The sequence below is a fragment of the Aspergillus stella-maris genome (genome assembly GCF_047715825.1).
Source record: "Aspergillus stella-maris strain CBS 113639 unplaced genomic scaffold BDV14scaffold_39, whole genome shotgun sequence".
NCBI lineage: Eukaryota > Fungi > Ascomycota > Eurotiomycetes > Eurotiales > Aspergillaceae > Aspergillus > Aspergillus stella-maris.
Genome location: NW_027396833.1, coordinates 1 through 25,270, shown reverse-complemented (window position 1 = coordinate 25,270; position 25,270 = coordinate 1). Strand labels below are relative to the sequence as shown.

The 25,270-nt window shown below is 50.2% G+C and overlaps 12 protein-coding genes across 12 annotated transcripts; 8 read left to right on the top strand and 4 right to left on the bottom strand.

Annotated features, from left to right (window-relative positions):
* Window positions 1-114: 114 nt before the first annotated feature.
* BDV14DRAFT_209729 (uncharacterized protein) lies at window positions 115-1,610 on the top strand (the record flags this gene model as incomplete). The annotated part of the gene is made up of 3 exons (XM_073775722.1): window positions 115-302; window positions 368-1,044; window positions 1,177-1,610. 3 exons carry the CDS (start codon window positions 115-117, stop codon window positions 1,608-1,610), a joined length of 1,299 nt encoding a protein of 432 aa, XP_073626584.1.
* Window positions 1,611-2,004: 394 nt separating this feature from the next.
* On the top strand, window positions 2,005-3,108 carry BDV14DRAFT_209727 (SDR family NAD(P)-dependent oxidoreductase; the record flags this gene model as incomplete). The annotated part of the gene is made up of 6 exons (XM_073775721.1): window positions 2,005-2,059; window positions 2,117-2,516; window positions 2,576-2,687; window positions 2,747-2,768; window positions 2,828-2,921; window positions 2,970-3,108. 6 exons carry the CDS (start codon window positions 2,005-2,007, stop codon window positions 3,091-3,093), a joined length of 807 nt encoding a protein of 268 aa, XP_073626583.1. The 3' UTR covers window positions 3,094-3,108.
* Window positions 3,109-3,364: 256 nt separating this feature from the next.
* On the bottom strand, window positions 3,365-4,379 carry BDV14DRAFT_209726 (polysaccharide deacetylase family protein; the record flags this gene model as incomplete). Its single annotated transcript, XM_073775720.1, has 3 exons — window positions 3,365-4,019; window positions 4,073-4,267; window positions 4,324-4,379. The coding sequence occupies 3 exons, from the start codon at window positions 4,377-4,379 to the stop codon at window positions 3,365-3,367; spliced, it is 906 nt and encodes a 301-aa protein (XP_073626582.1).
* A 417-nt stretch (window positions 4,380-4,796) lies between these two features.
* BDV14DRAFT_209725 (major facilitator superfamily domain-containing protein) lies at window positions 4,797-6,467 on the top strand (the record flags this gene model as incomplete). Its single annotated transcript, XM_073775719.1, has 2 exons — window positions 4,797-6,210; window positions 6,271-6,467. The coding sequence occupies 2 exons, from the start codon at window positions 4,797-4,799 to the stop codon at window positions 6,465-6,467; spliced, it is 1,611 nt and encodes a 536-aa protein (XP_073626581.1).
* A 630-nt stretch (window positions 6,468-7,097) lies between these two features.
* Window positions 7,098-8,965, top strand: BDV14DRAFT_190738 (cytochrome P450; the record flags this gene model as incomplete). Its single annotated transcript, XM_073771372.1, has 3 exons — window positions 7,098-7,110; window positions 7,418-8,604; window positions 8,663-8,965. The coding sequence occupies 3 exons, from the start codon at window positions 7,098-7,100 to the stop codon at window positions 8,963-8,965; spliced, it is 1,503 nt and encodes a 500-aa protein (XP_073626580.1).
* A 2,461-nt stretch (window positions 8,966-11,426) lies between these two features.
* BDV14DRAFT_83320 (EXPERA domain-containing protein) lies at window positions 11,427-12,463 on the top strand. The gene has a single exon (XM_073777636.1). It carries the CDS (start codon window positions 11,578-11,580, stop codon window positions 12,373-12,375), a length of 798 nt encoding a protein of 265 aa, XP_073626579.1. The 5' UTR covers window positions 11,427-11,577; the 3' UTR covers window positions 12,376-12,463.
* BDV14DRAFT_83319 (haloacid dehalogenase superfamily protein) lies at window positions 12,464-13,663 on the bottom strand. Its single transcript, XM_073777635.1, has 3 exons — window positions 13,555-13,663; window positions 13,346-13,505; window positions 12,464-13,253 (listed from the first exon to the last, which is right to left on the bottom strand). The coding sequence occupies exons 1-3, from the start codon at window positions 13,572-13,574 to the stop codon at window positions 12,552-12,554; spliced, it is 882 nt and encodes a 293-aa protein (XP_073626578.1). The 5' UTR covers window positions 13,575-13,663; the 3' UTR covers window positions 12,464-12,551.
* Window positions 13,664-13,829: 166 nt separating this feature from the next.
* On the top strand, window positions 13,830-14,807 carry BDV14DRAFT_201579 (tetratricopeptide repeat protein 1; the record flags this gene model as incomplete). Its single annotated transcript, XM_073773795.1, has 3 exons — window positions 13,830-13,943; window positions 14,020-14,652; window positions 14,706-14,807. 3 exons carry the CDS (start codon window positions 13,830-13,832, stop codon window positions 14,805-14,807), a joined length of 849 nt encoding a protein of 282 aa, XP_073626577.1.
* Window positions 14,808-14,815: 8 nt separating this feature from the next.
* On the bottom strand, window positions 14,816-16,251 carry BDV14DRAFT_83310 (uncharacterized protein). The gene is made up of 4 exons (XM_073777634.1): window positions 16,154-16,251; window positions 16,000-16,101; window positions 15,783-15,951; window positions 14,816-15,735 (listed from the first exon to the last, which is right to left on the bottom strand). Exons 1-4 carry the CDS (start codon window positions 16,206-16,208, stop codon window positions 14,940-14,942), a joined length of 1,122 nt encoding a protein of 373 aa, XP_073626576.1. The 5' UTR covers window positions 16,209-16,251; the 3' UTR covers window positions 14,816-14,939.
* A 243-nt stretch (window positions 16,252-16,494) lies between these two features.
* Window positions 16,495-18,529, top strand: BDV14DRAFT_209723 (major facilitator superfamily domain-containing protein; the record flags this gene model as incomplete). Its single annotated transcript, XM_073775718.1, has 7 exons — window positions 16,495-16,911; window positions 16,962-17,130; window positions 17,180-17,303; window positions 17,364-17,707; window positions 17,763-18,005; window positions 18,072-18,180; window positions 18,245-18,529. The coding sequence occupies exons 1-7, from the start codon at window positions 16,764-16,766 to the stop codon at window positions 18,527-18,529; spliced, it is 1,422 nt and encodes a 473-aa protein (XP_073626575.1). The 5' UTR covers window positions 16,495-16,763.
* Window positions 18,530-18,681: 152 nt separating this feature from the next.
* Window positions 18,682-20,767, bottom strand: BDV14DRAFT_176086 (phosphatidylinositol-specific phospholipase C domain-containing protein). Its single transcript, XM_073769197.1, has one exon. The coding sequence runs from the start codon at window positions 20,742-20,744 to the stop codon at window positions 18,738-18,740; it is 2,007 nt and encodes a 668-aa protein (XP_073626574.1). The 5' UTR covers window positions 20,745-20,767; the 3' UTR covers window positions 18,682-18,737.
* An 825-nt stretch (window positions 20,768-21,592) lies between these two features.
* Window positions 21,593-24,361, top strand: BDV14DRAFT_176084 (putative carboxylesterase). The gene is made up of 5 exons (XM_073769196.1): window positions 21,593-22,427; window positions 22,482-22,760; window positions 22,808-22,983; window positions 23,032-23,396; window positions 23,446-24,361. Exons 1-5 carry the CDS (start codon window positions 22,261-22,263, stop codon window positions 24,067-24,069), a joined length of 1,611 nt encoding a protein of 536 aa, XP_073626573.1. The 5' UTR covers window positions 21,593-22,260; the 3' UTR covers window positions 24,070-24,361.
* Window positions 24,362-25,270: the final 909 nt, after the last annotated feature.

Sequence of the window (25,270 nt, the reverse complement as noted above, 5' to 3'; positions counted from 1 at the left end):
CCCGCAATCTCAGATAACACTGTTGACCCAAGAGACAGTTCCTGCTTCTCATTTGTCCTGGTTACTCCTTAGCCTGTCCTTCCTCCTTCCCATTTCACTTCCAAAGCCACCAACATGACCGAAAATCAAAACCCCCAGCAGGACGAGTTCGATGCTCTTATTCAACTTCTACCGGCTTGTACTCGATGTCGGACAGTCAGAAAGCGCTGCGATACACTTTTGCCTTCGTGTGCCAATTGCAAAAGATCGGGTCTGCAGTGCAACTTCTATGACTCTGTTTCAAATGAGCTACTACCCCGAGAGTAAGTATGGCTTCACTGATCTGTCACTGTATCTATGCTGACACTCCGGTACTTAACCGTCCTAGATACGTTTTTTCTATGATTCAGCACCTGCGCTCCATTGAGTCTGCCAGAAGCACTACAAGCAATCACCCTAGGTCTCCCACGAGCCCTCTTGCAAGCAACGGTACTCTGTTTGAAGTCCGCAATACTCCTAGATTCCTTGGCAACAGATCCCCAATTGCTGAAGCTGGGCGCTGGGCCTCTGTTTGCTCTCCGGTGCAAGACTCACACTCAAAATGTCCACAGTTGACAGAATACACCCCGGGGCCGATAAGCGATGCAATGCACGAGTTCCTTGTGCGAAAATATGTCGACACTATCCACGATGTTTTCCCGATATTTGATGAAGAGACTCTCGCCATACTGTCTTCATTGCCATTCGGTGCCAGTGATTCACCACGACGGATGGTTCTGCTCAAGTTGATATACTCTATAGCCTGCCATTGCCTACCTGCGAATGATAATCGCCTTCTCATGCTTTCCGATTCTCTCTATCGTGACGCATTGGTCCAATTTGAAACCGTGATGAAGAACCACGGCCTCGAAGCTCTACAAACCATAGTACTACTCACCATCCGCAGTTTGTTCGACGCCACGGCTGGTAACATTGGGCAGTTAGTCAACTTTGCCCACCGATTTGAAATCGAATTGAGCTCTCACAATATACCTGAGATGGTGCCCATACTTCAGCGCCTACAGTGTACTATATACTGTCTAGGCACCTTGATTGACACTAATCTGGACCGACCGTATGACATTGTTGAGCCTGTAAGCGCATTCAATTTCCCATGCAAGAAGGATGAACTGACAAACTGACACATGTTCTAGACAGCCACCGCACTGGCGTCCACCACCAAACACGCCCAAATTCTGTGTTCAATGTACTCTTTGTATACACATTGGCGTGAACGAGATTCGTATTCACCCAGAGATACCGCACGCCTTTTTAATTGCCACAGGGACTTTGAATCATCCTCACTTTTGCTTATAACCGCGCGCCAAGTTCAGTTTCTAATTGAACCAAGTATAGAATCCGCAAAACAGATACTCACCACCTACAATGACCAAAATTCTATCTACAACAGCTTTTCGTCCCATTGGATCTACCGTGCTGCGTCTCACGTGATTTCCCATTCAGACTCTGAGGATGCAGTCCAAATCAATATTCTCGCTGCTGGAATGTTGGAAAGGTGCGCGTCAAAATGGCCGAATTCCAGGTTGTTACAAGAAGCGTTAAATAGTACGCGCCAAAGGCGTGGACAATAATCCTAAAAACCAATAACAATGGCAAAAATTGAATGACCTTTAGTTCGTCAGTTCTGGATGGACGATATACAGGGATCAGTACAAATACTCTTTACCTGAGCCTTATAGCTTCCCAGACAATTCGCTACCTGGCTTCACTGGACCTTAAAAACACCATGATAAAGTCCCACAAATAAGGGATCGAGGCGACGTTACCGACTCATTGGCTGCGAGCGCGGGGTGCGGAGTACGGACGGGAGCGACGGATCAAGGCGACGGACCAGAGCGCTGTGATCTACTTCGCTACGTACAGCACCCCACTGGATATGGCAAGCGCAGTCGAGTATATCGATATGCCTGTCCTCGCAAAATGCCGTCTTCGAATCCCAAATCTACATAAAAAGCAGGAACAACAATGGTTGCATCAACCCTCTTTCCCGGTGTCGCCTTGGTGACAGGTGCTGCTTCTGGTATGTCCTGTATAACTCCGTGAGCGGGCGCAGAAACGACCATTAACCGGAACATAGGTATCGGTCGCGCAACAGCTCGTTTATTCGCTCGTGAAGGCTGTCGCCGCCTTGTTCTCGTCGACCGCAATGTATCCGGACTCCAAGAAACCCAGTCTATGCTCTCCTTCTCGCATGCCGACGTCTCAACCCTGATCACTGAAACTGACATCCGGTGTCTCGAGTCTGTGTCAGCGATGGTGAAGGCTAGCGTTGAGCGCTTCAAGCGTATTGATTATGCAGTTAATGCTGCAGGGTTGATGAGCATTCCTAGTCGGTCGCATGAGACGACGCTCGAGGAGTTTGACCGCATCAACTCGGTCGATTATCGGGGCCTTTGGCTCGTTGCTAGGGAGGTCATTGGACAAATGAGAGCCCAGGAGCCGCTTGAGACACATGATGGACGACCTGGAAATAGAGGGTCGGTTGGCTAACGCGGAAATTGTTCTTGACACAAAAGCTAATAATGAATCCTCGCAGTTCCCTCGTCAATGTCTCCAGTGTATTAGGGCAAGTCGCGAGACCCAACGCAGCACCATACTGTGGGGCAAAGGGAGCCGTCATTAGCATGACCCAGGCCGATGCCATTGATGTTAGTATTACCTTGTCCGCCTTTCAGCACCCAGCTGCTAACATCTGTCTTACAAATAGTACTCAAAGGACAACATTCGAGGTACGTTATTCTTTCAGGCTCTCCAGCGCATTGTAGGGATCTATGAACTAACGAAGTAGTCAACTGCGTATGCCCCGGCGTGATATCGACCCCTATGGTCCTCCCTAATGTCGGATACTACGAGCCTGAGATCATGATGCAGACGCTGCAGAGGTACATCCCTTGCGGTACAAATATACAGAGCCTTTGACTAACCCGGAGTTCCATATCTAGACTTGGCACCGCAGATGAGGTTGCGGACTGTATTTTGTTTTTGTCGAGTAGTAAGGCTTCGTTCGTCCAGGGAGCGGCTATGGTGGTTGATGGAGGGTATACTATTAGGTAGCAGAAGATCTATAGAGGGTTCAATTAGATGAAGGAATAGTTTCACTACGTGTTAGTTTAGTTGTCTTTTGATCGACTAAACTCTGTTATATTTTGCCTTAGTCTCAATGTTTGTTTTGCGTCCAACGTGAACTATTGTCCGATTTGACGTCTCATGTGGACTCTATACAACACTCGCAAGAAGCGATCTATAATTTGGGGATACAGGAACAAATATGAAGCCAATGAGTTTCCACTGAGATTCTATGATATATAACAGTGCTAAACCTTGATTAGACTCCGCCCTCCACGACCGCCCCCTGCAATCTACCCTCCTTGAATTCTTTGACCATGGTCTCCATAGTACACCACTCTACGCCCCCATGCTCATTAATCCACTTGATGAGTCTCTCATGCATTAGCATGACCTGCGGCTTCCCACTAACCTGGGGATGAATGCTCATCGGGAACACGAACTGGTCGTACTCTTGATACATGAATGTAAATATATCCTTCCAGCACTGCTCAACACTGTATGTATCAACATAGCCATGTGTACTCGGCTGCTTGAGCGAAAGTACGAAAGGAGGCCAGTCATCTAAATGCCAGTTTGCAGGGACGCAGACGACCTTGCTTGGTTTCAATGCGCTCATGGGACTCATCCAGGCACTGGCATCTTTGGATACGTCTGTAGAAGTATAATTCTCCGAGCCATCCGGAAGGTAGTATAGCTGGCCGTCGTGATGCATGAAGGAGTGGTCGTATTCAATTCCAAATTCTTCGAGTAGCGAGACGGTCTCGCGGGAAGTAGACCACGCGGGCGCTGTCCAGCCTTTGGGCTTCTTGCCTAGGAATGCTGTCATTGTGTCGATTGAACGAGTCAAAACATCGCGTTGCTGTTGGGCATTAAGTGTCGAGACGAATTCGTGTGTATAGCCATGCAGTGCACTATTTCCTGATCAGTTCGCTGCACACTTTGAAGATACATATCGGTCGCATACATTTCATGGCCAGCGTCGCGAACCTTGGCCAGTTGTTTGGGGAAACTTTCGAGTGAGTGACCCGGTACAAACCATGTTGTCTTGACGTTGTGTTTGTCCCAAAGTTTCAGAAGTCGATCGATACCAACTGTCGCTCCAAAGATGCCACGCGATACTTCGGTTGGATTAGCGGGTGAGCCGTCTCGAGTATTGAGCCTAGAGGCAGCGGCATTTAGCAATCCTGTGGTGTTACAGGGGGAGGTCAGAGTTACCAGCCGCTCACAGCATCAACATCGACTCCGTATCCGACTAGTACCCGTTTAACCATAGTGAACAATAAGGGCGCTGTCCTGATCTTCAGTCAAAGGTAAACATACTGACAGATCCAATGCCTGGCCCTGGACCTTATCAACATGGGCATGAGTTGGAGTAGCGACGTCACTTGCGGAGAGAGGTCCTGGGCATTCGGGGTAGAGCGACGGGGATGCGCGATGAAGGCTTATCTTGCTACACGATCATTCGGTGGTCTGCCGTGTAGACGGCACATTGCAGATAATGGAATGGATTAGGACTTTATGTTCTAGCCCAATGAGAAAAGCATCAAGGTTCTGAATATTGAGGATTCGGTGTTGGCACAATGGTTGGGACCTTTAAGTTGATCGTGCTCCTGCCTGGGAGCGACCAAAGTCAGGAAGGTGCAGGTTGACACTTACGCGTGACTTGACAGGTTACTACTATGATCACCATGTCGGATCTTCCCGTCCCAGGAACTGTCCGTCTCATTGACTCCTCCGGTCATGCCCCAGTCAAACACGACGCAAAGCAAGACATCGTTCTCATCCCCCAACCGAGCTCTGATCCCAATGACCCTCTCAACTGGTCATGGCGCAGGAAGACACATAATCGTGTTTGGCAGGTCCTATGGACATTCATCGGTGTCGCCATTACCTGCGCCCTCGCGCCCGTCTACCCCGATATTCAAGAAGACACCGGTATTCCCCTCGCAAACATTACAACAGGCGTCGGTCTTATGTACCTGTTCCTTGGATGGGGGAACCTCATCATGCAGCCGTGGGCGATGCACTTTGGCCGTCGGCAGGTCCTCCTCGCTTCGCTACTTGCGACGACTCTTACTGTCTTGTGGACGGCCTATGTAAAGAGCAGCGGGGAGTGGTACGCGAACCGAATATTGATGGGAATCGCGAATGCACCGGTTGAGACCTTGGTTGAGATCCTGGTTACAGACCTGTCATTCACTCATGAGAGAGGCGTCTTCATGAGCGTCTACACGTGGTGCCTATTCAACGGCGCCTTTCTGGCCCCCATTGCAAGCGGTTATATTGCGTCGAACATGGGATGGCGCTGGATTCAGTGGATAGGCACAATCATTGGTGCTGTCACCATGGTGGGGATGTTCCTCTTCTTTGAGGAGACAATGTTCTTCAGAAAGACCGGACATGTCGAGTTTCTGCAAGGTGTGAGCGACGGCAAAGATGTGGAAAGCTCTGAAAAGATGACCGCAAAGAGCTCGGCCAACGATGAAGTTCATGATTTCGCGACAGGAGAATCGTCCGTCGTTCAACCAAACCGTTGGATTCAGACACTTCGGCATTGGGGTTTCCGTGCTCCCGATCAACCGGCTTTCTCCCTCAAATTGTCCCTACTTCCTTTCACGCTGCTTCAGTACCCAGTCATTTGGTTTGCCGGGATCCTAGTGGGAAGCATCTTATCTTGGTTCAACGTCCTCAACACCACTACCGCCGAGATCTTCATCGGGGAGCCATACAACTTCACCACCAACCAAACGGGCCTCACGTACATTGCATCACTGATCGGATCAACGTGCGGCTGCTTTCTTGGTGGGAAGGTCAGCGATATAGTGTCGGAAAGACTTGCCCGCAGAAATCATGGTGTCAAGGAGCCCGAGCATAGATTATGGGTCGCTTTACTCCCGCTTCTTTTACACCCGGCCGGCTTCTTTCTGTATGGTATCGGTGCGGCGCAACAGATACATTGGCTCGGTCTGGTTTTTGGGATTGGGTTCATTGCGGCTACATTGCCAATGGGCTCTCTTGTCGCCTTGAATTATGTTATCGACTCCTATAAGGAAGCTGCGAGCGAGGCAATTGTGGCTGTCATTCTGGTAAGAAACACTATGGGTATGTATGCTGTCCTTCGATAACAATCGAAATGTCGATCGCTAACAGTCGAGGTAACAGGATTTGTCATTACCTACGCTATCAATCCGATGATCAACAACATGGGCTTACAGAATGCCTTCATTCTAGTTGGCTGTTTGGGTGCAGCCATTTGGGCAACCTCATTTCTAGCTATATGGATGGGCAAGAGGTGGCGGTCATGGTCAGCCAGGACTTATTGGGGCATCGTGGAGGAATACAATCTGCAGGCTCATTGAGAGGGTACGGAAAGTAATATGTGGAATATCTGTATCTGCCATTATATGTATAGCAAGGAGGCTAGTTAGTCTAGTTTTCTCGACCATTGATCGTTTCAGTCTCTATCCACATTGCCATTCTAGGTCTCCTACTATATTATCAATTTCAGCTCTCTATTTAACTAGTTGAGACACAACCGCTGAGTCATGTCCCGCTGGAATTACTTGAATATGAGTAAGACCCGTACAATGGTTCTATTGTACCTAAAATATGGTTAGCTCACCACCCAAGCTCGGCGCAGGGAAACAGCTGGACACCATGGTGCATTAAATCAAGCCATTATTCCCACTCCTAGATGCGGTTCAGAGCGACGGAGAACAGCGACGTCCAGCGGAGATAAGCGTGAGGAGTTTTGAGCGTACCTACCACGGTCCACCAAGACTAAGGTAGGTACCGCATGTCACACGTGGATGCTGGCAGCTCCATTCGTCTGATGAAGAATGATACCGAAACATTATCAATCAAATGCGACGCCGCCCATCTCCGTGTGTACTAGCCCTATTATCATCGCACTAAATGTCCGGGGGCGGGGGGTTGACCATCCTGAGTACCTCTTTCGGGCTTGAGCGACGGACCACCGCGACACTACGATGACCGCCATTGGCAGGCCCTCATTGCAAATTCACCATGACCACCGCGAAGATGCTCCAGTGGAGACTCATTTTGGGGAAGCAGTGGAAGGGCCTGCCAATACCCCACGCAATGGTCAGTATATTGCCGGCGTTGAACTCCTTCCGCCAGGTTACCTGTCGACAAATGCAAACACTTAAAATCGACGCGACACATTCGTATCCTCTAGCGCTCAGAAAAATGCTGTTAGCAGGTAAGTCACATTGGGCCCAGCAGGAATACCATCTGTCGCGGCATGGTTTTCTCAAAGCTATTACTCATACCGTCTATCGCCTAACAGTACTGCTAGCCGTGATCGGCTACTCGGTCTTCCTTCATCCATTGACCACCTATCTGATCGATAAAAAGAGCCTACGCCAGTTTCCTTCGGCAGGAAATGGTATCGCCGGGATCACAGCGCTGTGGCGGATCATCCAAATCCATAAGAAGGCGCACTTCCAGTCCGTCTATTACGCGCATCAAGAACATGGCACCCACGTCCGTATTGGACCATCGCAGCTCTCTATCTCAGACCCGCAAGCGATGAACGAAATATATGGACACGGGGCGGCATTTGAGAAGGATGCGTTCTACGACGCGGGTGCAGCGGTACATCGATCAATGGCTGATACACGTTCGAGGGAGGAGCACGCGAGAAAAAGGAAGTTGCTGTCCCATGTATTTGCGCAGAGGACGGTTGTCGGTATGGAGCCGGCCGTTAGAGCGGGTTTGGAAATATTGGTGAGCAAGCTTGCAACTGTTGCTGATGAGGAGCAAGAGATCAACATTCGGCGGTGGTTAAATTGGTACTCGATTGACTTTATGGGTATTGTTGCTTTTGGCAAGGCACTCGGGTGTGTGGAGAGGGGCAATGATCTGGTTGACGCGAGAACACCAGAAGGAAATGTCTATCAGGTGCCGTTTGTGAAAAGCCTTCATGACATGCATACTCATGCTGTCCTCACGGGAGCAGAACCGTCGTTCCTCCCGCTTTCTACTAAGGTGCTCTCGATGCATTCAGGCGTCAAGGCAACGAGGGACTGGGGCAATATCGTCAATAACCTCTACCACAACCGAATTACAACGCATGAATCAGCAACGGAATCGAACAAAGACGATATCTTCTCCAAGCTTCTGAAAAACAGCAAAGGCGAAGACCTCAACCTGGAAAAGGGCGAAATCATGATCGAATGTTCCGTCATGATGAACGCAGGCACTGAAACAAACACCGCCGTTATGGTCTCGGTCATTTATCATATTTACAAGCACCCAAATGTGCTTCGAAGGCTGCGAGAGGAACTTGACGAGGCAGTCTCACCCGACGTGTCTACACCATATCAAGCAATTGCTACCCTGCCCTACCTGCGCGCCTGCATTGACGAGGCAATGAGGATACGCCCGGCATCAACGCAGGGCTTCCCCCGAGTAGTTCCCAAAGGGGGTCGTATGATAGCCGGCCGATTTGTTGAGGAAGGCGTGACGGTCTCCGTAAGTAGCTTTTCCTCCCCATGGCTATGGCCTACCTTCGCAAACTGACGATGACTAGGTCCCAACATACACCCTTCTCCAAGATCCCACGGTATTCCCCTATCCGTTCTCGTACAAGCCTGAGAGATGGCTTGAAGGCAATAAGGCGAAGCTCCTATCCGCGTTTTATCCTTTCAGTCACGGGCCGCGCGCCTGCATAGGGCGGAATATCTCGTACTTTGAGCAGACATTGTTGGTTGCGACACTGGTTCGGAACTTTGATATCGAGTTCTGTAGTGAGCGGTACGAAACTATCGAAAGGTTTAATGGCAACCCAGGGGAGCTTTTTGCGAGGGTAAAGAAGCGTGTTGTTAGTGAGTAGGTGATGAAAACGGTGGATCTTCTCTATAATTTGATTTAAAGAAGACTACTCGTGTACTTGATAGGTAGCCATCATGTGCAGGATACATTTCCTTCTGCAACAATCAATTACAGCCCAGAAGTTTCGAAAATGTCCCCAATTCGTCAATTTCATACAATGTTGCTCGTGCATATGACTGCCTAGCCCGTACCTACTACCTACGGCTGATAGAATGCAGCGCACTAATCCCCTCAATATAACACTTTCACCCGCATAGCCTAAGCCAGGCCCAATCGGCCGACATGTTCTGCGATCCGAAACTCCGAATCTCCGGGCATGATCCTCAGGGACGGATCGACGTCAGTGGAGCAGCTGAAACAGTGCATAGGATCTGACATCTGATATCAGCCCTAGGCAATTCATCTACATTTGGGGAGGGGGGGGGATGACGAAAATGGCTGCCTCCAGGAAGTTATACATGGCTAATTTGACTGCTAAGGTCTTCTATGGGGCCGGTTGATCAATGTGGCTCGTGCTAGAGGGATGGAAAGCCTTCCGGGTCCGCAATTGGTCCAGAGTAGGCGCAGTGCTGATCCAGCCTGGGCCACTGTCTAGCCCCGGTTTAAGGCTGCTTATTGTGGAACTATGAATTTCTGTTGCTGAGCGTCTCTATTGGTGAGCCCGTTCAAGCCTTGCCTAGAAAGCTTGTGTGAGACCATTATTTCTTAGAGGCTTGGATTTGCTGTAGCTTGTTTAGTACTACCTTGGAGCCAGGCCTCCGACATAAGCTGGGCTAGATCTCCACTTTGGGGCATCAACATCGTGAGTCGAGTTCTGGTCGAGTCGTCAAGGTTATGGTGAGGATGAAGCATGATTCAAGCTATTTTTTCTGACCGGTCGTCTCGGCCGAATACAACAGGTATAATATCTGGAAAGACACCTCAATCACCTCAATCAACAGCCAGAAAAAAACGAACTCAGCTCGCCTCCTCCTTCGATACCATTTCAAGACTCAATAAATACACCTGCTTGCTAACCAACCACCAAGATGCTTAATGAGTCTTTGCCATGCGTGCTTACAGTGTGATTTGTAGATATATCGCCCCAGAATCTCCTGATGGCTATTGAGGACGATAGTAGCCTTAAAGATATCGAGAAACGAGAAAAGGAAAACCCAAGTGGTCCTGTATTCGCATTTGACGGGGCCGGTGATTCTGTGGCTTATGAGACTCGAGACCCATATCTAGGGTTCTCGGCATATCCGGTTCTTACAGATTTCGGTCAAATGCGAGTGGTTTAAGGGCAAGTGAATCAAAATTGGTGGATGTCGTGCTTGTATCGTGCCCCTAAAGTTCTCTTTCAAGTCCCCTGGAGATGCCCGGTTGATATATGGTCGGTCGGTGTCATGGTATATTTGACTCTTCTATATCAAGAGCATGGGGTTTCTTCTAAATTGAAAGAGCCGTCTGCTAAATCACATATCTCTCTAGACATTACAGCTCCTGGAAGGCAAACCCCTTTTTGACCCAGTCGATCGAGTCCATAGACAATATGTTCTCCCACTGGCTCTGGCACAGTATATCGGATACCTAGGTCTTCTCCCGTTAGAGATCATCCGCCAAAGCCAGAACGCCGCGGTTCGGGATCACTTTGACTCCAACGGTAAGTCAATTATCCGTCTATGTTGTCTTCTTCGGCCGACGTATTCTGACTCGTCATAATAAAAGGAAACTGAATTGACGAAGTACCAATAACCGAGACATCACTCGAAGAATTCGTGACGAAATTCCCCCCCGGCGAAGAAAAGGATCAGTTTCTTCGCTTTTTATGGAAGATTCTGACTTGGGACCAGGATGCCAGGATGACCAGCTTTGAGGCGATCACAGATGAGTGGCTCACAAGGCCGATGAGCCAAGAGGAGATGGTGGAATTTAACCTTTTCCGTAGATCGCCATGATTCTGATGATGCATCTGTGGTTTTCTTAGTGTTTGTTTTGCGTGCCTTGGTTTGCAGGGCTCCGCATTTTCTTATTTTCGGCGCACGCATTGTATTGTAGCATAAATACTCTCTACTCTGTTTTCACTAGACAAGTCAATCTCCATTTCAACAACCATGAACAGCTTATATCACGAGCGTCCCCTTTGCGAGTAAGCAATGTGAGGTAGTGCCGGGAGAATATATTTATATACCACCAAGCGCAACCACGAATCTAAGCCGTAGTGCCACCCTCTGAAACTGATAAAACCCCGCCATACAAGATTAATATTCCTGCACAGAATAAGAGTACCAATACCTACTCTGTATGATCGACCCTGAACGTCCCAGCAGGAATAGGGAAACGAGGAAACACTAGCTGGGCAGGGTTGAACGCCCGTCTCGATCCATATTTAGATCGGATCTACACAATGCCTGAGGCCACAAACGCGTAAACACAAAAGTGGATCCTCAGGGGTCCGGAATCCCGATCTCAACTTTCTTTTGACTCGCGAGAGCTTCGCAGTTCGCATCTCCAACACCTAAGTACCTTCGCGTCGCATTCAGCGCCCATCATACGGACCGGACCCGTCGCACCCCTACAACAAACCACACTGTACCACCGCGACCCGTCGCACGCGACACAACCACCGCAAAAATGTCCTCCCAAACACAACCCGAACCATTCACCCTCGACCCCCCAACGCTCTTAAGCATCGCATTCGCCCTCTCATTCATGCCAGCCGCCTTTTTCCTAGGCAACTCTCTGATCCCCTCTTCGCAAAAGCGCAACCGGTACCTCTTCTACTGGCACGCCTACGACGCCCTAACGCACCTTTTTATCGAGGGGTCGTTCCTCTACGAATGTTTCTTCTCCTACGCGATTTTACCATCGGGCGTTCAGGCGGGAAAGGGGTTTTTGGGGTATATGGATCGGGTCTTTGGGGCGAAGTATGGGAGCTTACCGAGTGCGAGGCTGTGGCAGGAGTATGCGAAGGCGGATGCTAGGTGGGGGGTTGCGGATGAGACTGTTGTTGCATTGGAATTGTTGACTGTGCTTCTTGGGGGGCCGGCGGCGGTTTATGTTTGTTATCTTCTGTGGAAGGCTAGTCAGAAATCGTCCTCGAAGTCTTCCAGCTCTAGTTCGAGCTCGAGCGCCAAGGCTTTGGAGGCGAAGGGTTCTTCAAAGGCGACCCTGTGGCTCGTCTGTGTGGCTCTCGCAACAGCAGAGCTCTACGGTGGATTCATGACTTTTGCGCCGGAGTGGTTGACGGGCTCAAGTCAGTTGGAGACAGGCAACCCGATTTATATGTGGTTTTATTTGGTCTTCTTTAATATCCTTTGGGTGTTTATTCCCATTTGGGTGCTTTTTGAGGCGGTCAAGGAGGTTCAACGGGCGTTTGTCCTTGCTGAGGGGGTTGAGGGGAAAAATGGGGGGAAGGAAAAGAGGAGGTGAAGGTTTGGGTCTATGCGGTCGAGGAGGGTTGGGGTGGTTGTTAGGAGGTTGTTTTGGTTGGGTAGATCTTGATTTTCTGGCTGTTGTGTTTCAACAAATAGCCGATCATCACGGTGTCATGGACATATATACCCGAAATATATACTCTTAATCTAGACATATTCATCGAGTCTAATCTAGACCGCAGGCTTAATGCCATACCTCTCATAAGGAAAGTCCACGAGGCTAGCGAGCACCTCCGCATACCCATCATTCAACTTCCCAGGCTTACCAGCACTCTGCAAGCGTTCCGTAACCATCTCATTCGCCTCCTTCTCAGCCTCCGACTTTTCCTCCTCCTTATGCTCCCCCGTTAATCCAGCAAGCACCTCCGCCTCACGACCCGAATAAGCCTCTAGCAACCCTGGGTGCGGCGCCCAAATAACCCTCATCCCGGCGCGACGACCAGCCTCAACACCCGGCACCGCATCTTCGAAGACAAGACACTCTTCCGGCGTAATCTCCTTCTCACCCTTCTCTCTCAAACCCTGGTTAATAGTCTCCAACGCAAGCAGATAAATATCAGGCAATGGCTTCCCTCTTCCCTTCCCAATGCGCGGATCATCACCTAGAACCCTCTGCTTCTCCGGGAAAAGAGAGAACAGTTCATTCAAGTGGTCTGTTTTCAAGTGGTAATTGCGCTTGTGGGACGATGTTGCAAGCGCAATGTGTACTGGGTTCGACGTCGTCTGGGTAGAAAGGAGCTTCGCGAGAAGCGTTTCGACGCCGGGCAGAGGCTTCGTCGTCGGGAATCGCTCGGCTTGGAGCGCAGAGACGCGCTTCATGTATTCGTCGTGGGAGATGGGGAGTTGAGCCCATTCGTGGAAGATTTTGGCGGCCTGAGGACGTCGTCATTGTAAGTATGCGTGGTGTTTAACAAGTGAGTGGGGGCGGGGTAGAATGGCTTGAAGATGTTGAGGATTCAACGTACCTCTGGCTGCGGACGACCCTGAAGTTGGGCCTTGATTGACCAGGGAAGATCGGGCTTGCCAAATGAATGCAGGATCTCGTTCGTGACGAGCGTGTAGAGGTCTTCGGAGTCGATGAGGAGACCGTCCATGTCGAAGAGACATGCCCGTACGGGCGGGAGGCTGTGCTTGTTAGATTGACATTGGTGGTAAAAAACATTGATGTACTTACTTTGTGTGCACGCCAGTCATATTGTATATCAAATTCGCTTCTATGGGAGAAGAGGAGGAGAATAGATGGATAGAGGAAGTTGGAGAAATTCAATCAACGCCAAAGTTCCCCGCCTCAAGCGCGGAAACCAGATGGGGTTAAGGTACGAGCCTATCGTCGATAACGCTCCCTGCCTGACGTCTCAGGCCGCAACAGATAACTTTCGCCCACCGACAGCTTCCCGATTGCTCCCCGCAACTCAACATCTTCAATCTGCAACTCACAATCCAGGAACAATGGCCCCTCCTACCTCTGAAAAGACCGAAAAGCGACCCCAGGATGCGGGCAGCGACACAGAAGATGACACCGAAATCTTCCACGACGCCCGCTTTCCACCCGAAGAAGAAGCTGTTCGTTCCACCTGGCTCCCCTCACCCAACCCCCCCAAATCTTCCCCTCCAAACTAACCTCTCTTCCTGTATACAGCGCCTCCTCTCCGAATCCCACTCCCTAAAATTCGAAGCCAATGCGCTGTACTCCGCAAAATCTTACGACCAAGCAATATCCACCTACGACCGTGCAATCGCCTCCTGCCCAACATACCTCGATTACGAAATCGCCGTGATAAGGAGTAATATGTCTGCCTGTTATATCAAGCTAGAAGACTGGAAGGCAGCTGTTGATTGCGCCAGTGCTTGTGTGGAGGGGTTGGAGAGGGTTATTCCGACTGCGTCTGTGTCTGGGGAGAACGAGGGCGAGAAGAAGAAGAAGGATGCAGAGGACAAGGATGGTGAGGATGCAGCGGTCGTTGAAATCTCGGATAACGATGAAGAATCAGAGGAGGAACAACTGCGCAGACTTAAAGAAGCCGATGAGCGGAAAGGGGACGTTGCGCGGATAAGAGCGAAGGCACTTATGCGCCGGGCAAGGGCAAAGACGGAGCTGGGAGGATGGGGGAATCTACAGGGTGCAGAGGAGGATTATAAACTTCTAGCTGGGATGGAGAATCTTTCGGCGGATGATAGGAAGATTGTACAGAAGGCGTTGGGGGAACTTCCTGCAAGGATAGGCAAGGCGCGGGAGGCGGAGATGGGGGAGATGATGGGGAAGTTGAAGGATGTGAGTCTTCCCTCTCCACTACTAAATGGTTATTGCTGACTGACTTGTCCTAGTTGGGGAACGGGATACTCAAGCCGTTTGGTCTGTCTACGGATAACTTCAATTTCGTACAGGATCCGAAGACGGGTGGGTACAGTGTTAATTTCTCTTCGTAGCGTTTTGCATTGGGTATGCCCGCATATTGTGATGATACTCCCATATTCTTGACATATTTGTTTAATTTAGAACTCTTGGAAGAACAAAACATATCACATTGTCCCCCAAATCCACAAGTGACTTACGGGAGTCTAATTGTACACCTTCGCCAGAAGCCCAGGCATGATCTCCAAATCCTTTGGCTTATAGGTATACTTCCCATCATCCGAGATCTTAGCCTCCTGGCGGCGTCTCTGCTGCTGTGTCTGGCGCACCTTCACCCACTCCTTAGTCGTCAAGTGCTTACCAACATCCGTAAAGACGTTGTTGGTCTTACCCAGCCTCTGCAGCAGCGGACTGTTCGCAATAGAATCAAGAACAACGTGGTTGTTAGGACGCGCAAAGTAAAGCACACCCAACCGATCAATACCAGCCTGGTCCGCAGGCGGCGCATGCACGCGGTGAATGCTCGACTTGATAAGGCCACCCGTTAGGGCTGTGAGCGCATCACACGTATTGATCGTGATCGTGCCGTCCTGAGGCCGGACCCACTTCCACTGGTTCTCCGAGTTGAGGATCTGCAGCGCTGCAACAGGCTGCCGGAAGAGGAGGGTTGCGGTCCCCAGATCAGTGTGGCCGGGACTGTACAGGTCGCCGACTAGCTTGTTCTCCTGGGCGCTGCGGGCAGCGTAGTGCATGTACCGGAGGTGGTCTTCGCCTTCGGTGTCGTATTTGTGGTCGCGGACGAGCTGGTCCTCGGATGGGAGTTCGAGGTAAATTGCGAAGAGGCGGAGGAGCTTTTCAACGACCTCAGTGTGGCATTTACGGCTGAAGGCTTCGATTTCGGCGATGTGCGATGCCAGTATCTCGGGTTGTTTGCGGTGGTGGTGGCCGTCGAATTTGGGGATATTGTAGACTTGGACGTTGTCTTTGATGCCGTTGCCCAGGCTATTTGAATTAGTACTGAGACCATTGAATCTGACTGGTGCTCTTACATTCTGTGTCCAGCTGGGCGGTATCCGTTGTATTCGCCCCTTTCTAGATCGCTGGAGCTGTGGTATTTCAGGCGCTCCTCGAGAGGGAGCGAGTAGAACTCTCGACCCAGGGCAAACTGGCGATCGATCTCATCTTGTGTGATGTTGAAGTTCTTGACGTAGAAGAAGCCTGAGCGATATTGGTATCTACTTGCCCTAAGAATGGGGAGGTACTTACCAACGTTCGTGATGGCGTGGTCCAGCTGCTTGACCAACTCCTCTTTACCACCGGGTTGCTCAAACTTGCTAAGGTCAATCGTTACCAACTCCGCCCAGTCCACTAAAGATACTTATTAGTTTAGAGGTTAAATTAGTCTCGTTTCAATACTTACACTCCTCCTTGGTCTCCGGGACCTGTTCATAACGAGGGATGTCAAGGGTAGCCATGGTGCACAAGATTCAGTACCGATGTCAACGAACTGAATTATCTGATCTGCTGTAACCTGCTTATGAGTTACTCCTCGTATAGTTATATATGTCGTGCATCAGGCCATGGTTCCCCGCATTGACAGGTCAGTATAGCAGGATGATTATCAATCGAGCACGCCATCCACGCAACATTTTGCCCAGCTGCAAACCTTACTCGATACAAAGAAAGAAACAGCATCTCAATCATCTAGTCCTGACTCGCTAGTAGAAACATAAGATGTCTTGTCTCCAACTTCTCCGCGAGCTTGTTTATGGTTGGCGCGATAAGGTCGGATATGCAATTGCGAAGAGCAGGGGTTGTATACGCCATCGACATTATACAATGGACTTTGTCAACCCGCGCGCATCGGCCCTCTCGGCGATAATACTTGTAGCACAGTAACAGCGAAAACTGTGGGGTTGGGTCAATTGCGTCAAAAAATGCCATTTTTGCAACACTTCTGCTCGGTGAATATGAATGGTACGGCGGAGGAGGCTTGACGAGATGTGGAAGATTGCGGAGACAAGGTCATCATGTCCGAAGACACCCAAAAACCAAATAGGTCGCTTTTGGGAGTGGTCAAAGAGGTCTTCAACTGGTATCCATCAGCCTATCCGTCGGAGGAAAGGAAGCTTCTGTTCAAGCTCGATGTCTCCATCCTGGTTTACGCATGCCTTTGCTGTACGTTTGCCTTCTTCCTCATCCCATCGGCGTTAGCCTGACTTGAATAGTTTTCGTCAAATTTCTTGACCAAACCAACATCAGCAATGCATACGTTAGCGGTCTCAAAGAGGACTTCGGTCTGTATGGTAACGAGTTGAATTACTTCAACATTTGCTATTACAGCGCATACGTCCTGTTCCAGGTGCCGGGAATGCTCTTGATGTCCAGGCCGGTCCTGTATGCATCTCCCCTACCATATCAAATGTTAACTGGCTGATGAAAGAAGGGCTCGATGGTTGCTACCCAGTCTTGAAATCCTCTGGGGGATCTGCACCTTTGCGCAAAGCCGCGTCACCAATGTCCATCAGCTGTATGCTTTGCGGTTTTTGGTAGGCATGTTCGAGGCACCGGTATTCGCAGGAACGCACTTCATCCTCGGATCATGATATTCCGGGCCTGAATTGTTCAAGCGTGCGGGGACATGGTTCCTCTGTAACCCACTCGGAACAATGGTCAGTGGGTACCTCCAAGCAGCTGCATACACGAATCTCTCTGGTGTCGCAGGGATGCCTGGATGGAGGTGGCTGTTCATCATTGATGGAATATTCACTATTCCTGTTGCATTGATCGGGTTCTTCGTTTTCCCTAATATCCCTGATAGCCCGCAACCATTCTTCATTACGAAAAGAGACGTGGAGATTGCGAAGGACAGGATCAAGAGAGCAAACATTAGACGGCCGGGCAGATTGGATCTTGAGGTATTCAAGCGAAGCTTCCGACGGTGGCACATCTGGATCTTCTTATTCTGTTATGCGTATGAACCCCTCCCTCTTCTATTCCGAGTGGAATTACTGACTGACATGGGATAGCTGCATGATTCTGTCCTCCTACCCAAACAGCTACATGAACCTTTGGCTCAAGGCCGAAGGATACTCGGTGTCGCAGATCAACCAGCTGCCGACTGTTACATACGCGATTCAGATTCTTGCTTCGTGGCTAGGGACGACATTAGCATCGATATATCCGTCGTGGATCATATACACCATCGCATCGCTGTGCTGCTTGTTTTCAACAATGTGCATGTGCATTTGGACCATCCCGACAGGATTGAAGTATGATCTTCTAAAACATTTTGCATAAGTCACAGGGTAACAAAGGCGGCTAATGATTCATTTTAGGTTCTTCTCATGGTACCTCTTCGGCGTCTCCGGGTGCCTGAGTCCAATCCTGTACTCAACCGTCAACACAATCGTCAAAGATGACTCTGAAGAAAGAGCACTCATCATGGTAAGTACCAAATCACATCTTGCCTCTCCACCCCATCTTGCTAACCACAATACTTCCGTCATAGGGCGGTATGATGACATTCGGCTACCAATTCCAGATCTGGGTGCCTCTACTCATATTCCCGACAGCTGGACCAGACGGCGCCCCGCGCTGGCGAAAGGGGTGGCCTTTCACATTTGTGTTCTTTTTCTTCCTCTGGGTGGGCTTCGTCGCGTCGCTTGTTTTGCATCGACGGGATAAGAAACGGGGAAAGGTTGTCGGGTTGGGAGAGGAGTCTGATTCGGTGGGTGAGCCTGAGGTTGTAATTGAGAACGCCAAGTCAGGTGAGACAAGGCAACAGCCTCGATGATGCGTGGCATACTAGTAAAGGGAGTCTTACAGAAAGGGAAAGCGCGACGCATGGTCATGTGCTGGGTCGTTCCTGCCTTCTAAGCATAGCCAGTTGCCTACGGTCGGTCGCGCTTTCCTTGTAAATCTCAGTATAAACATAAAACAGGAAGGCGCAAATAAAATAGTATTACTATGTATATAAACAACATGATAAAAGTGAATGCCTATCAGTAAGGATTAGAGACATCCTGCTCCAGCACCGTTCCGTTACCGAAGACCGTCCCGTTCTTCAACACTTCGGCACGTCCAAGATGCAAGTTCCGCGGTGGGTGGTCGACGACCGTTCCATTTGCAAAGATGATACCATTCCATGTTGGCGCAACTCTCTCAAGCGCGACCTTCTTGGCTGCTGATGGAAGAAGCGGAGATCGATCGCTGCTAACATCGCAGTTCTCACTCAGCATGTATAGGTTCAACCCGATCGCTAGAGTGTATAGCTCCGCGCTGAGCTGGTTCCAGGCATGTTGGTCGGTGATCACGACACCGATGTAATCAACGAGTAGCACATTAGGCCACTTGGTTGGGCTCATGGCGTTAACACCGGCCCAGTATAGCGCTGGGTTGGTCGGCATGATGGCAATATTCTGGACTGTCAGAGCGGTCGTTTGCAGCGCGTCGGCGGAAACAAGCCATTGGCTGATCAGAAACTCGTCGTTGGTAAAGGGTGAGACACGGTTGATCGCTGACCAGGTAGAGATCTGGTCCTCAGCTACTGGCTGTGTGGTGGAAAGATCGGACCAGTGGTCGTTTACTGTCATCGCTGAGGCTGGGTATATCCCATCGGCAACTGATGAGCTTGGGACGCCGTTTTGTAGGTTACCACCATCTAATAAAAAGAGGACGCAACCGGCACCGCTATTCCGATCCATGAAATAAGACGCCTTCTGGTCCTGGAACTGGGTGTTGGTGTCAAGGTTTCCGCAGCGGTTATTGATCTTCTTAAGCTCTGCAAAGAAGTTGTTCGCAATAGCAGTGTCCCAGTATACAGGGCCGCTGGGTACCCTTTTAATGCCAATGAGATACCTAACCTTGAAGAACACAATCTCGCCTGGGTTCTCGGATGTGAATTGGTTGATTTCGCTAATGACATCGCTCAGGCTCTCGCCAGTATTGCCAATAGGGACGTTGGCCGTCTCGTCACTGACGTGGGCCACCCAGAAAGCGTAGTCGTTTTGATCGGACTGGTGAACGCTGGCAATGCGAAGATCAAACCATCGCGCGCCTGCGCGGAGCTGGTCGTATATGTTGAGTCCTTGCGTCTGTGTGTTGACTTCGCTCCCGATGGATACAATCTCCCCGCTGATGGTGCTCATACCGGCGTCGTGCGTACCCGGCATGACTATATGTTGCAGTTGCCTGTCCTTGATAACGTTGTAGAGCTGTTTCATCCAGTTGCCCCTGCCGTGTGTCAAAGACGCCATGAAACCATGACTGTCGCTTCCGGTAATAACCAAGGTGACCGGCACCTCTGCTCTCGGGTCGAGATATTCACGCTGACCAAGGCCCATCCCGGTGAGGTCAAAGACGGTGCGACGGGGATAGCGGTCGGGAATGTGAGTAGTTGCTCGGACAACGAACTTCTTCGACGTGCCGTCAATAGAATAATACGCCTCGCCGTTGGTGTCCACCTGGTTTGCACCCGCACGCTCCGTATAGTGTGCGATATTCTGTCGCGCCCGTCCGGATGGAATGTCTGCCCAGTCGAATGTATCCATTTGGTAAGAATGACTACTAGTAAGACGAAACCGGTGGGGAGTGAGGTTCACAATCGTCACGAACTGCTGACCGGATGTCACATCGTCAAGACCTAACAAGCCCCAGTCGGTATACTCTCCAGCCGGCATGGATTCGGAGCTATAGGTAGCATCGCTCGCACTGCAAGCGACTGCCGCATCGTCCGCGGACTGGCGGTCTCCTAGCTGGGTCGCGTGTCCTGGTCTATTAGGTACAGCAACAGCGGCAGTATTGACTAGCTGAAGCGTGAGGACGCCGGCCAGCCAGACGACCGCAAAGATCAGCTTCATTGCAGTACTAGGCTGAGCAAGTAGTCGATGGGAATGAAACTGAACAGAAATCTCGGAATTGCATGATGCAGCTAGAAGACACAGTCCGCTCTTTAAGGGTCCGAAGACCTTTTGTATCTGTTTTCGGCTGTCAGCGGACCATCCAATCATTCTTCACATCAAGGCCGAGTGGGCTTGGTGATGTTACATGTGTGAAAGCTCTTGTTATGGCCTAGGCCAGGGGTGTTCCTTAGGGCTCCCGTTAGCGCCGTGGCTGACCTTGATGATGGCGGTTGATTTGTCCAAATGCCTTGCATCGAAATTAGAGTCAATCCAATGTAGGTGTATTCTGCAGGGCCAAATTAAGCGTTGCAACCCCAAGACCTTTGCACCTGAGTTGGCTCTCTCCAGCCCGTGTGTGGTGTGAATGACTAGAGCACGTGGAATCGATTCTACCGATTCAGGTTACCTCTCGGTGGCTAGTGATAAAATTTCATTGTCAGCATCTCTAATTTCTAGAGTGATGGAGGACACTCGTACGCCTGCTGTATACCGACATAGTAGAAGGTGACGAGCTGAAGGCGAGTCTCGTCCTGTGGAAGTTGAAGACAAAATCTATACATAGCATCAAGGGTGAAGGAGATGTTTAAACCCATAATAAAGAGGCCGCCGGCACCAAGCTGGGGACACATGCTGCTCTATGCGACAATGCTGAGAATGAGGCGATCATGAATTGCTATTCGCGTTCTTAGGCGCTTTGTTTTGTTCCAGCGATCGAAACATCCAATCTGGGAACGGGCCTAAAACATTAATTCGGCGTTTCATTGTGATACCGCTCTGCTGCGGGTAAGGCGAGCAGAACCATGAACGGTTTTTCGCCGGAACGATCGCATTTCCCAGAAAGGGAGCATCGGGGAAGAAGAAGAAGTTTAACGTGTCGAGGTCGGAGATCAGGGAGAAATGGCACGGGACTTCCAAGCTGCATGAGCCCGCCGCAACTGACACCAAAAACCAACCTTCTTTCTACAACCTGCTCTCCGGCACACCCTCTAGACCTTGCCTGCTGACAACGCAATTGGATTGGACACCGCGATGTGTATATCTGCAGACCTCTGTGGGTTTTGACCTTATTCTCTCCGATCCCAGCTGATCGTTCAGTTTCGCACCCCTAAGTTCACACCTGCGATTTCACAATCATCACCCACGACACCCTTTCGAACCCACGTCTCGATCATAAGTCCCATCGGTTTTGATACGTTCAGCCATAGCGTTGAGCTTCTTTTGCAGCGAGTACGCTTGACACCTTGAGTCGGGGGAATTCCGAAGAAACGACCCTCGGATACAGCTATAATGCTCAACTGATGTGCGTCTAAGCCTCAGCCTCGAAATGCTCCAATGGCACAATTATTGAATGATGACAAATTGGCGCGCTTCGAGAGACTTGTGGACATCCGATCGTGACGGGAGTTTCATTCGCCATGTTCATAGCCTGGAGGGCCTGAAGAGACGGTGGGGCAGCCGGCCTCATCCGCCGGAATCCCCCCGCCAGGCACCGCAACGATTTCCGCTGCGATGAACACATCTTCCCCGCTTTCTCAACGTCTTTCTCGACCCTGCGATACGGCATTGGAATTCATAGCTTGCACAAGACGCTCGCAGTAGTTGCGTGAGCTGCTTTTGGCTCAAAATGGCGGCTACACTTCAAACCACGAACCTCGGCACTATCCAAGGCAAAAGCAACGAGGGAGTAACGCAGTATTTGGGCGTCCCATATGCGATCTTGAAGGACAGACTGGCGGATGCCATTCTGGTTGAGAGTCGTGATGGAAGTGTCCTTGATGCGACCACTGATGGGTGAGAAATTGCTTGGTTGAGTTGTCTAAGGAGCATTGGCTAACATGTTGCCAGTCCTACTGCTGTCTCGCTCCCAATTGGATGTGACCTGGAGCTGATGCACGTCCAACATACCTTGCCTAAGAAAGAGTTGCCACAATCAGATCTTGGCTGTCTCAATTTGAATATCGCAGTCCCCGCGGATACTACGCCGGACTCTAAGCTTCCGGTGTTCCTTTTCATTCATGGCGGTGGTCTCGTCATCGGCGCCAATTCATGGCCTCAGTTCGACTACGGACGCTTTGTCAGGTTATCCGTCGAGAAGAAGCTACCTATTGTGGCAGTCTCAATTAAGTATGTTACGGGATCTTCATGGCGCATTCTGCATCTAACGAGTCTAGCTACCGACTGGGGGCATTCGGCTTCTTGACATCAGAAGAGCTGCGTAACGCGGGATACAAAGCCAACAACGGCCTTCGGGATCAGCGAGTAGCCATCGAGTGGATCAGGAAACACATCCATGAGTTCGGCGGAGATGCGGATAACATTACCACAGCGGGAATGAGCGCAGGCGGAGGTAAGGTCGCCCACGCCGCAAAAAACCATCCCATCTAATTCACTACAGCATCCGTAACCTACCACCTGAACTCCGCAGAGCCGCTCTTCAAGCGCGCAATTGCTATGAGCGGAAGTTACTTCCTCAGCCAACCTCTGCCGTACGAAGCGCACGAACAAAACTACCAAAAGGCCATCGTTGCTCTAGGACTATCAGACACAGGCAGTCCGCAGCAGAGGATCGAGGCATTGCTTGAGATGCCGGCGGCTGATATTGTTGCGAAACTACCTCCCTCCGTCTTAGCTGTCCCTGCCATCGACGGCGAGATCATGCCAGCCGCCCCATCGCACGCGCAAGCCGGAAGCACGGCCTCGGACGTCCCAGTAGGGAAAAACTGGTGCGAGGAGCTGATGGTCGGAGACGCGCAAATTGACGTAGGAGAACTCACACTGACTGCCAAGAGCTCAAGTTAACAACTTGCAGGCAAGCATAATCGCCTTCCTCTTCCCACACACAAAAGAGAACTGCGCCAAGAAATTTCTCCAAGCTCTCAACACCACCATCTCACCGAACCAAAGCCTCGTCACCAAGATCGCCGCCTCCTACGGCATAACATCAGAAAGCGCTCCCGACGACGAAGCCTACCCCAACGTCCTTAATTTCATAAACGACGTCCTTTTCTTCAGCCCCGCGCTCACCTTTGCCTCGGGCTGGAAGGGCCCCGCCTACGTCTACTACTTCAATGAGCCGAATCCGTGGGAAGGGCAGTGGAAGGGCCGCACAAACCACATCCTTGACCTCGCATACCTGTTTCAGAACTTCCGCGAGTTCTTGACGCTCGAGCAAGCGGCTGTTGGCGAGGCGTTTGCAACAGACTTCTTCAAGTTCTGTTATGGACAGGTGCCTTGGTCTGCTATTAGCAAGGGAACTGTCAGGGAGGGATTTACGGCCCGGCGCTATAGATCTACTGGTAGTGAAGGTCCCGCTACAACGGTCACTGAGGCATTTGGAGAGAGAAGTCAGCGGAGATCGAATCTATTTGATGTAGCTGGAGAGGTGTCGCTTGATGACCTTGCGAAGGCTTTGAATGTTTTTATGGCTTCGTAGGTTAAGGCGGATTTCCTTGCAGATGCGCAGATGGTCGGATTGAGTATAGGTATACAGTACATGCCATTGTCGCAACCTTGTTAACGCAATTACCAGCTTAGTTTCCATCTTACCTACCGAGCAAAAGCCTACGGGTGCCAAGACCGTTACCTACCCTTCTCGCTCTAGTAGGTGAGCAGTTGGGGGGTTGAGCGTCGCGCAACACTCACCCGCGAGGATGAGCCCTAGCCCTAGCGGGGTGAGACCCCAGGGACGTGACATCTTACTCTTCAAATCCTTCCTTATTTTCTGGTAGACTTTATTATCCTCTTCCACAACGGAGTCTCCCTGCAGTCGGTCCAATAAATTTAACGCGTAATCGTACACTCCAATTGGAGAATCTCATTATCCACCGTACCAATTCTGCCGCGTCCTTGACCATTTGGATATTGCTATCGCTGATAGTGTCGACATAGAGCTTCCTGATGAAATTTCCGGATCTCTCGGGCTCAGCTTACGAGACGTTGCGTTCAAATTTAGGGTACTGACCGACAATTGCAAAGACTCGGCACCTAGAGCAAAAGTGGACCGGGGTTCATGTAGACTCATGGTCGTAGTCAATCCCAAGTACCTTAATGGGCCTCCTGAGATTCTACAACCCTTATCTTATAGAAGGTGACCTGTGACCGTACTGTGCGAATGCTCAATTCAGATTCCTTTTTTTATACCCCGTTATACCACCTCAGCAGCTACCCCTACCATATCTGCACTACATATTATGACATATGGCTCATTCATATGCTTGAAACAATTATATTCGATGCTATGGTAGCCGGCGACGAGAATACAAAACATGGTGGTGAGGATAGAGGCCACCGATAGCTATTTGTCAGCCAAGGCGAACTCATTTTTGGGATTATTCAGCCAAGCCAATATCACAGCGCCTCGTTCTTTCACCTTTGCATACACTATTGATGGAGGATACGATGGAGGATACGATACTACCTTTTCGGGATCTAATGAGGCTTCTGGCCAGATATTTAAAGCTCTATATAGACTGTAGTTGGAAGAGCAAGACCTTCATTCATTTCAGTTCATACCGATTAGTCATCCGATTCAATCCACCAATCATAGCCATCTCTGTCGCTCATACTATTTGACTTGTCAGTCACATGACTAATCACATGATTGAACTTATGTGTGGGAAGCGATGGATAATCTT

Excerpts from the sequence above, each read along its gene's own strand:
- BDV14DRAFT_83319 (XM_073777635.1), bottom strand. The coding sequence starts at position 13,574 with ATGACTGGCGTGCACACAAA. Across the intron at positions 13,506-13,554 it reads ATGACTGGCGTGCACACAAA|CCTCCCGCCCGTACGGGCAT; the intron begins GTAAGTACATCA and ends TAACAAGCACAG. Across the intron at positions 13,254-13,345 it reads AGGGTCGTCCGCAGCCAGAG|GCCGCCAAAATCTTCCACGA; the intron begins GTACGTTGAATC and ends CGACGTCCTCAG.
- BDV14DRAFT_83310 (XM_073777634.1), bottom strand. The coding sequence starts at position 16,208 with ATGGCTACCCTTGACATCCCTCGTTATGAACAGGTCCCGGAGACCAAG. Across the intron at positions 15,952-15,999 it reads CCACGCCATCACGAACGTTG|GCTTCTTCTACGTCAAGAAC; the intron begins GTAAGTACCTCC and ends AATATCGCTCAG. Across the intron at positions 15,736-15,782 it reads CGCCCAGCTGGACACAGAAT|CCTGGGCAACGGCATCAAAG; the intron begins GTAAGAGCACCA and ends TAATTCAAATAG.
- BDV14DRAFT_83320 (XM_073777636.1), top strand. The coding sequence starts at position 11,578 with ATGTCCTCCCAAACACAACCCGAACCATTCACCCTCGACCCCCCAACG.
- BDV14DRAFT_176086 (XM_073769197.1), bottom strand. The coding sequence starts at position 20,744 with ATGATTGGATGGTCCGCTGACAGCCGAAAACAGATACAAAAGGTCTTC.
- BDV14DRAFT_176084 (XM_073769196.1), top strand. The coding sequence starts at position 22,261 with ATGGCGGCTACACTTCAAACCACGAACCTCGGCACTATCCAAGGCAAA. Across the intron at positions 22,761-22,807 it reads ATTGTGGCAGTCTCAATTAA|CTACCGACTGGGGGCATTCG; the intron begins GTATGTTACGGG and ends TAACGAGTCTAG. Across the intron at positions 23,397-23,445 it reads TCGGAGACGCGCAAATTGAC|GCAAGCATAATCGCCTTCCT; the intron begins GTAGGAGAACTC and ends AACAACTTGCAG.